The sequence below is a fragment of the Cydia amplana genome, chromosome 19 (genome assembly GCF_948474715.1).
Source record: "Cydia amplana chromosome 19, ilCydAmpl1.1, whole genome shotgun sequence".
NCBI classification, from domain to species: domain Eukaryota; kingdom Metazoa; phylum Arthropoda; class Insecta; order Lepidoptera; family Tortricidae; genus Cydia; species Cydia amplana.
The window spans coordinates 4,133,508-4,143,847 of NC_086087.1; the positions used below are offsets into that span (position 1 = coordinate 4,133,508).

At 38.2% G+C, this 10,340-nt stretch overlaps 1 protein-coding gene across 2 annotated transcripts; it reads left to right on the forward strand.

The window, feature by feature from the left end:
* Positions 1-25: 25 nt before the first annotated feature.
* On the forward strand, positions 26-4,841 carry LOC134656767 (uncharacterized). 2 transcript variants are annotated; one of them, XM_063512292.1, is made up of 4 exons: positions 27-306; positions 467-568; positions 3,355-3,640; positions 4,748-4,841. In XM_063512292.1, the coding sequence occupies exons 1-4, from the start codon at positions 160-162 to the stop codon at positions 4,789-4,791; spliced, it is 579 nt and encodes a 192-aa protein (XP_063368362.1). In that variant the 5' UTR covers positions 27-159; the 3' UTR covers positions 4,792-4,841. The 2 variants fall into 2 exon arrangements, with proteins under 2 accessions (XP_063368360.1, XP_063368362.1); XM_063512290.1 differs by lacking the exon at positions 4,748-4,841 and having other exon boundaries at positions 26-306; positions 3,355-3,769.
* The last annotated feature ends 5,499 nt before the right edge of the window (positions 4,842-10,340 follow it).

The window sequence follows — 10,340 nt, forward strand, 5'->3', positions numbered from 1 at the left end:
CAATAACTTAGACATGTAACCCGCCTATTTTAAGGCGTCAAGCGTCCCAATCCCAATCTGTGACTTTTCCGCATACACATCAGACGGAAATTTAGGTCAAGGACTGGAAAAGCCGTCCCAACCTAAATAAAAGATTAGTTTTCACCACCACTTGTGAAAATGTCGTTAAAGGCATATGAAGATGCGTGTATTCGGGCGGAACTGTTTGGGCAGCCCAAGCCTGACAAAGATGAGTTTTTAGAAAAACATAAACACTTGGATATAGTGGAATTTGAAGAAGTGGATATCAAGACCACCATCACGGAGGTAATATTAAAATTATGTGTTACGGAAGTGCTAGTATATAGTTTATAAAAATTATAAAACTTGTAGCACCGAATTAAACTGTAGGTATTTTTTTAATTCTAATTAGGCACCTGGTGCGTTTACTATGTCTTACACTTCTTTTGTTGTTTTTTTTTTTCAGAATACGGCTATGCTAGATGAAAATATCCAGCAAACTGGTGGTGGTCTCAACGAGTTAAATTCTATTTTAAATTCTACGCAAACGAAAATTAATCGACTGAAGGTAAGCCTGTGTCTAAAATATTTATTTTAGTACATAAAAAAAACCGCCCAAGTGCGAGTCGGACTCGCGCACGAAGGGTTCCGCACCATCAACAAAAAATAGAGCAAAACAAGCAAAAAAAACAAGCAAAAAAACGGTCACCCATCCAAGTACTGACCCCGCCCGACGTTGCTTAACTTCGGTCAAAAATCACGTTTGTTGTCTGGGAGCCCCACTTAAATCTTTATTTTATTCTGTTTTTAGTATTTGTTGTTATAGCGGCAACAGAAATACATCATCTGTGAAAATTTCAACTGTCTAGCTATCACGGTTCGTGAGATACAGCCTGGTGACAGACGGACGAACGGACGGACGGACGGACAGCGGAGTCTTAGTAATAGGGTCCCGTTTTTACCCTTTGGGTACGGAACCCTAAAAAAAGAGAAAGCCTTAGGTACCTGCAGGGTACGGTCAGCCAAGATAGTGGTCTACCACTTTTCGACTCTATCAATCAGATGATAAAGTCGAAAAGTGGTAGACCACTATCTTGGCTGACTATACCTAAGGCTTTCTCTTTTATTTATATATAATAATACAATTTATTTAAGTAACGTTACTTAAATAAATTTTATATTTTCTAATTTGGGAAAGTTTAGCTGACTTTTGACACTCTTCGCTGCTTTGCATTACTTAGGTGTACCTACCTAATACTTTCTTTTGCATCCATCTTCTTGAAAGTATATAGAAAGCGCATTGAAATACAAATTATAGAGTAGGATATAGTATAGGATTATATAATCAGTACCTTAGGACCATGAACCTATAATATTACGGACAGAGCTTCGCTTACAACACAACTGTGATTCCAACATCCACCAGTTTCTAAGTATTTACGCGTGACACACACACATTGACAGCCCACATCCACCAGTTTGCCGTCAGACGAATCGAAATGTCATTGAAGTAAACATGTCGAAGAAAAATATAAAATATGCCGGCATGCGTAGTTAAATCCTGCTAGAATTGTACCGATCGAAAGAAAAAAAGTCACGGAATAACTTTTCATACTTAAGTTTATCAATTAGTACGTAAAATCACGATAATTTGTTTTTTATAAATTATCAAACTGCAAAACAGGAGTGTGACCAGTAACATGAATAGGGTAATTTCCCGAAAGTAGGGTAATTGATACCCTTCTTATTAAATCATTATGTATTAAGAGATCATTTAGGTAAATGGTTAAATTATTGATTGTGCATTTCAAACTAGGTCGGTATGGTAATTTCTCGATACTAAGGAGCGATACTTAACGTTTGTTTGTTATGTATTATAATTTTTTTTGTTGAAAACCAGATATGTTTCAAGTTAAATGTATAAATTAAAAAAACATGACGAACTGATTTCATTACGATGCTAAATATCATTAGGTATTGAAAATAATGTTTGCACAAAGTAATTGTGCAATATTGCGCATTTTCAAGATCTATAAAATCAGATACGTACACACACCTTTTTTATTGTCTAACGTGTAAAACTGTCCTAATTTTTTTATTTGAAAACAAGGACGATATTAAAAATAATTGTTTCACCATTAGGCTTAGCACGCACTGCAGTTTTTAAAAAGCGGTTCCGCTACCGCAAAAAATGTAACGTACGGCATTCTTAAATCGCAAGTGCGTGCGCTTATAAAGAATGCCGTACGTTACATTTTTTGCGGTAGCGGAACCGCTTTTTAAAAACCGCAGTGCGTGCTAAGCCTTAGGGGAGAATTTGTGTTACATGGTAACACTCGTCTACACGCACACATTCAAACCGTCCGCCATTGCAGTGTCACAGTTTGTCTTAGGTGACAGTCCGTCCGTAATATTCTAGGTCCATGCTTAGGACATTTTTAATGCTTACTTTTGCTGTTGACCGTACGATGTGGGTATGACGACTGGTCTGGCCTAGTGGGTAGTGACCCTGCCTGTTAAGCCGCGGTCCTGGGTTCGAATCCTGGTAAGGGCATTTATTTGTGTGATTAACACAGATATTTGTTCCTGAGTCTTGGGTGTTTTCTATGTATTTATGTATTTGTATATTATATATATCGTTGTCTGAGTGCCCACAACACAAGCCATCTTGAGCTTACTGTGGGACTTAGTCAATCTGTGTAAAACTGTCCTATAATATTTATTTATTATTTAAAAAAAAAAACAAAAAAATATATCCATCCACACACGAAAACTTAGTCTCACGACCAATGCGTACCGTTATTTGTATGATTACTACCGCTGTGGGCATGTGATGGCGCTGTCGAACATATTTTATATAAAGTGAATTTGAGGAGTAGGTACCTAATTTATAGTTTGTGAGTTTTTCTTTAGTGCGCCTTTCACTGCACAGTGCACCCCCACAGGTACCACATCCAAAGTGTTTATAAGTCGAGGGCCTACCGCGAACCACGTTCGAAATGCTGCCCGCACGTGTAAATTCGTACGTAAGTGTGACAGGGTTGTCACACTTACGTACGAATTTACACGTGCGACAGAGAGGCAACACGTCGAACGTGGTTTGCGGTAGGCCCTCTGGACCTTCCCCTGTGCTCCGATTGAGTATTGCCATATAAAATGTGTATGCATATGGGAGGTATGTATGTATGTATGTATGTATATACTTTATTGCACATGGAAATAAAAACACGAGAAACATAGACAGAGTAAATTAAATACAACAAAGGCGAACTTATCCCTGTATGGGATCTCTTCCAGTTAATATGCATAGTACATCCACCATATTTTTTTTATAATTTTAATTTTAATTTCCAGGGCGTCTGCGGCAGCTTAACAAACTTCTTCCGCGTTAAACTATCAGCGAAAGACAACTTATCTTACTCCAGCGAACAGAGTTACGTCGGCCAAACAAACTACGACAAAGATTCTGTCCCAGCCAGGACTGAGCTTGGCTCTATAAACCAAGACCTTGGTCCCGGTGACAACGAGATGACGGCGCGCGCGGGAAATTCCCAAGATGGCGGCAATTTAAACAATGCGTTAGACGATTTGAAAACGATGCAGAAAAACGACACTACGGCCGCGGCTTTCAAGGAAGCGGGTGAGAAAATGACGGGTCAAACTAACAAACTTGAGAGTTTACTTGAAAAAGCTGAAAGAGCGCAGAGCTCTATGTCCCATCAGAATAAGCAAATGAGGTCGTTTCTACGATAGTCTGCCGCGGAAAATTAAAATTGTTAAATTATGTTATTCATGCTCGGCTAAGAAAATATTCGAACGCTTCTGTGTCCCTACACTCCCTTGTGATTTCTTGACAATAACACGTAAGGTAAACGTACGAGTGCTCGACATGCTAATGCCCAACAGATGTCACCCTGCTGTCACCTCTATTGACAATGACTTAAGTTTTAAGATGACATGTATTAAGCTGGGACCGCGTCGAGCACCAGCACGTTTACCTTACTTATTGTAACCTAATAGTTACAGATATTATTTTTGGTCAAATTTCACAATTAATCTACCTAATTAGGTACAGCTATATAATTATAAAAAAAACTTATTGTTAAAATGTAGGTCGCGAATACAATTTCTGCGTTTGTCTCTTATTGATAAAGATCACGGTTGACGCCAACATCATTAAACTTGAAGTGGCGTTCAAAGGGTTAAAAAATAATTTTCCAACATTGTAACATTGGGTTTATAGAGCGTTAGTGCACTATCGCGGGACCTTACCTCTTATTTACTAGCATAGAGAAAAAAAATACATAGATTGCTCACTCCATACATCAGTTTTGGTACCAAAAAGACTATTATTTTCAGTGTCGACATCTAGCATCGAGTAGCGGAAGTATAACAGTACTGCTACTTGACAATTTAGATGTAGCAGTACTGATAATTCTGCTACTCGATGCTAGATGTGGACACTGAAAATAATAGTCTCTTTTGGTAGCAAAACTGATGTATGCAGTGACCACTTTTGTTTTACTATATTTCTCTATGTTTACTAGGTAGGTACAGTTCTTATATTCCCTTATAGGTACATAAATATCTCTATTTAGCGCTATCTCCCCCTGTTAGACTTTTTCATTTCTTGAAAAAAGTACTACAATTTTTGACTACAATTCCCTGATAATTTGAGAGTGGCATTTAAACAAGTGTAAGTGCACAAACGCCCTAATCATGTCGGATTTTGTTTTACGGCGTGTAGGGGCTATGGTGAAGGGCCTCTTCAGTCGAGAGTCCCTCCGATGAAGATGCCAGCTCGAAGATTTATAGAAGGTAAAGGTATGGACATTGTATCCTATAGTAGTAACGTGCGCCGCAGGCGTTCTAGCGCGAGTTGCGTTCTCGTGCGTGATTCCATACTTGAAGACGCGCTAGATGTATGGAGTCCCGCGCGAGAAAGCAACTCATGCTAGACCGCCAGATCTGGTGAATACGCCACGAACACGCGTCCTTGGAGGCTAGCGTGAGTATTTCACTTGGACCTCGTATTTAGTAGGTACTTTTAAGCGAAATGACTGCGTTAACGCTGTTAGGCCTTTCTCAAACAGGCACATTTGCGGGCGTGTTCGCCAGATCGGGACGAATGAAACTTGAGGCCATATCGTAGCTGAACAACCTCGAAGCAACCAAAGGTTACAGTTACCTACCTACTCGTAGAGTTTAGTACTTACACGCTATGTTTTCATGCCAAGTGCTACTTACGTCGTTTCAGCTTTGTAGTCAGGGGGGCGGGTCACCTGACTATAAAAGTCTGGGGGGGGGGGGGGAGTCGCCAGTTTAGAAAAATATCTAGCACTGGGGGCCGATTTTTGAAATTCGACCGCTCGATTTCGTGTATTTAGTTCAATAATATCTCCACTACTACATACTCTACATAGGCATGTGAATTCTACTAATTTGAAAGAATTGAACACCGATTTTCGAGTGACGAAATCGAGCGATCGAAATTCAAAAATCAGCCCCAGGGCCTCTTCGCCCTTGTGCATGATACCTAACAGCTAACTTGGGGACTCTTTATTGGAGTAGGTAGGTAATTAGGGCGTTTTTTTTTTGTTATCCCCTACACTTTTTTTTTTCAAATTTTGGGATTTTTTATGTTATTTCTACTCAGAATCACGAGCTCTTTCTATCCTAATAGGAGAAAAAAGTGTCCTAAGGTTTTTATTTCCATTTTTCATACGACTTTGTATGGCGGTCGCGAAATGGAAAGATCGAAAAACGTATGGAAATTTTGGGACACTTTTTTCTCCTTTTAGGATAGAAAGAGCTCGTGATTCTGAGTAGAAATAACATAAGAAATCCCAAATTTGAAAAAAAAGTGTAGGGGACAACAAAAAAAAAACGCACATTAGCTCCCATGAGCCCTACGTTGGTTGATGAGCTACGAAATTAACATTGAACATCAAAGGGATACAAAATTGTTTGAAAGATAGGATAGTATAAGGAGTGCCAAGTTAAAGAAAACGTGAATACACGTCTTGACAATATTACAGTTAATTAAAAATGTATATAAATAATTATACCTACTAATCTTTAAAATCTTAAATGTTCTAGAATCTTGTTACCCTTGTATCTACTTCTCTATTGCTAAATTTCGCTTTTCTTCCATGTTATTGAATCCTTTTGGTGACTGTACATTTTCAATAAAATAAAGAATGCATAATAGACCTTAATAGAACGAAATTTGTTGTTAAGCATTGTGATACACGGACGTTTGTTTGGTGTCAAACACAAATGGAATTATATTTTGCGATTGTAGAATTATTAATTGCAATAAAAGCTGTGATTTACGTACCTTTTTTTCATTTCTAGATACTTAGTTTATATGTAGGAAACTACCCCCTGTCTTCTCTCATCATATCATGAGAGTAGGTGAAGACGCCAAGAACATAGATTAGATGATAGATATAGATAGAAATACTCTTTATTGGCACACCTCAGTAAAAGTAACAGCTTAAAGAAAAACAATAAGTACCAATATTAAAGATAGAGGCAGACAGCAGGCGGTCTTATCGCTAGAGAGCGATCTCTGATTCCTGAAATCCAGACAAACTTACCAATAAACAAGACAACACATCATAAGTACTAATAACCATTATGTCTTATTTTCCAAAGCCTAATAAATAAAAAAAATATCCGGCTAAATTTTTTTTAAGGTGTATTATTTTATCCAAGAAGGTGTAGAGGTTATTAGGTACCTGCTTAACTTAATTTTCAGTCCGTATTGGAAGGTTAAAAATGTGGCAGTCTTTTAGGTACATAGGTAAAGTCTATCCGCTATTTATTTTAGTATAAGGTATGTAGATGTAGCCAAGCAGAACCCAGACTCACTTAGAATAGAACCGGAAAAGCACTAAAATAAGATGGAAAATCAGCACACACAATATGACCGGATGTTCTACGCCTATAGCAAAAACAGTTTACCACAAAATAGGGGCTTACCGTTGTTAAGTCCTATACGTCGCTACAAAACTTAAAAATCTTAAACTACTTACAATAAGGAAATTCACTCTTCCTGAACCATTGTATCTACCTACAAGTTGTGCCTCATTGCCAGTCACGGTCACACAAAAACAACAGCCACCGGGCGTGACATCGGTCTATATAAGTACCTAATTACTTTAAAACCCATCATTCTCGCTATACAAACCATCCACTATGTTTCTCGCACTTCTGTATTCTTTAATTGTTCATCAAACAGTGACCTTTGCTAATCCGTATCATAAGTATCCATACGCATTTCTACTAGACATCGGTAACGAAGAACTACAAACGAATTCTAAACAGTTTAGAGTGTCTGTGCCTGGTGGTTCATTGGCTCTAAGGTATCCAGCGACCATAGAAGGGGATACCATAGCCCATGTAAGAGTCACTGGAATAGATTTCGACAATGACTTAAAAGCGAATATTGTTGATGGTGGACCTGGCTACAAGTACGTTGTTATTGTGTTTATGGGTGAACCAGATAAGGCGTACGATGCTGTCATTACCGTGTCAACTTTGGACGATGAAGACATCAGCGTTGAAGATGCGGACCAAGCAGGAACTGATGAAGTTAAGGCAAGTTATAAAGTTGTAGAAAGCGAGGAAGATTCCAATGATAGTGCGGAAACAGAAAAACATCAAAGTGATCGAAACCATGAGCAATTACCGTCAGCGATAAACTTTTATGATTCTGCAGAAAATGCGGATGTAGATCCCAATGATAGTGCGGAAATTGAACACCAAAGAAGTGGGAGCCACGAACATATACCATCAGCCTCCAACTTTTACGATTCTGCAGAAAATGTAGATGTGAATGGCAAAGAAGATGAAAGCGATTCAGGTATATACGTTAAGAGTGGTGAAGCTCTAAGAACCGAAGAAGATACAAGAGAAAGCAACAGTGACGATGCTGATGACGATTTGTATGATTATGCCGAAACGAACGACCAAAAGGAAAACAACGACTACGATGCACCGAAAGCAGGAAGATACAGTGTTAACGAAGATTATGATACCGACAAAAACCAAGCGCCGAGTGCTTTAGATAGTAATTTATATGACAAATATAAGGATTTAAGACCTCATTTTTATAATTATGCAGTGGTCCAAGCACCTAATAATGCAAATGGAGTGTATTATAACGATGACTTTAAAGGAAATGTAGTATATGCCCCGGAAGATCCTGTGGAGTTGGACCAGATGTTCAATGATGAAGAAGTACATAATGATAGGGAGAAGTACAATAATTATGTGAATGATAATTCTGCTGTAGCTTATTAACTTGATAATTTGTACAAATAAATAAATGTTATTTAAGATAATTATAGTTAATGTACATAAGTCAAAGAAATAAGTAAGTTTTGATTTGAATACAGATGAGTTGAGTTGAGTTGAGAGCTGTGTTTTTAATTATATATTCTTAAGGGCTACCAAAACTGGCCGTAGCCTGAAGTATCTGAAGTGCGTAAAGTATAAGACAAGCACTAATAAGCAAGGAATAGGTAATAAGTACCTATAGTCAAATGGGGTAACTCGGGGCATGAGGAGCAATATTAGACAAGGGAAATAGTTCTCTAATATATTAATGCGGCTGTAACAATCTTTAAAGGGGCCCACTGATTAACAGTCCGCCGGACGATATCGGCCTGTCAGTTAGAACAAAAAGTTGACAGTTCCGAACAACTGACAGGCCAATATCGTCCGGCGGACTGGTAATCAGTGGGCCCCTTAAGGCTTGAATTAGTAGTCCTAGGGTAATTCTTTAAACTACCTCTACATATTATAGAGTATGTGCAGAAAGAGAAAACAGTCGTGGAATAGGTATATGGGAACCAATACATAATATCTTATCTTATAACTTTAAACCAGCAATTCTTGTATATTTATTTATTTATATGCATATTTCGGGGATCTCGGGAACGGCTCTAACGATTTCGATGATAAATTGATCTAGCTAGGTTTTATATCTGGGAAAACGCGCATTTATGAGTTTTTATATGTTTTCCGAGCAAAGCTCTTATCTTTTCGCACGATCTATAAGTTCAAAATCAAAAATTGCTGTCCCAATTCGACAAGGAACTAAAGATTTACTGAATCGGTTTACATGAATATGACACGAAATTACAAATTTTAGAATACAACAAAGTTCCGTATTTTTTTTTTGTTTCAATTGAAACCGTGAATCGTATTTTGTCAAGTCAACCGTAATATTTATGTACTTTTTTGTGTTGTTCGGCTGACTGACTTTATTGTGATCATCTACTTTTTTTGGTTCATTATCAATAATACAAAGAGCAACACTCTTAAGTCTCTTAACTGTCCATCGGTGAACCTTATTACAAGAGGCATAAGGTCCACCTATGGACAAGTGTGGGCGATGGTACTAAAACGATCTCAAATACTGAAGATTATTCATTATTATATATTTATCGGACTACTTTGGCTGATGGAATCTTCGATACTATAGGTCAGGGGTCTCCAAACTTTTTTACCTGGGGGCCATATTGCACCTCTACAAACTTTCACGCGGGCCACCATCGGTTTTATTTTTGCGCCGGGCAAATCGGCTATCCTAAGGCGAAGGCCCACTGTTGACCACAGTGGGCTGCCGCGTTAGCTGTCCGCGGGCCGGATTGAAACGCCTCGCGGGCCGGGGTTTGGAGACCCCTGCTATAGGTGACGTTATTAATAAGTGATTCATAAATAATATCAAAATCTTTCAAATAAATATTTATTTCAAACACTGCGTTGGGTACTTACTTGATTTTTTTGCTACATAAAGAAATATTGCTAGATGCTTGTGTTTTAGAAGGCCAGAGTGCAGCGTCTTTTTCACCCTGTAAAGAAACAATCTATTAATAGTTTTACATAGGTATAGTGAGTACCTACAGTCTGCTGCATGCTGGATAATACGTAGCGGGCAAAAATATCCAAAACAACTTTATTTTAATTTTATAAAGCCATAATTAATAACGTTAAATGTATGTTTGAGGGCTTTCTTGTGAAGTGAACTGAAGTCCGTCCGACTAAGGTAACTTTACACAGACTTTAATGTCATATGTTCTAAGTAATTTGAATTGAATGATTGTGACGACTTAATTGGCTATACTGATTTATTTCCCATACCAATATCTAGGGAGAAAAAATGGAGACTACTATTATATGGAGAAGAGAAGAGGTCGTCAACTATCTTAAGGGGCCCACTGATTACCAGTCCGCCGGACGATATCGGCCTGTCAGTTGTTCGGAGCTGTCAACCTTTTGTTCTAACTGACAGGCCGATATCGTCCGGCGGACTGTTAATCAGAGGG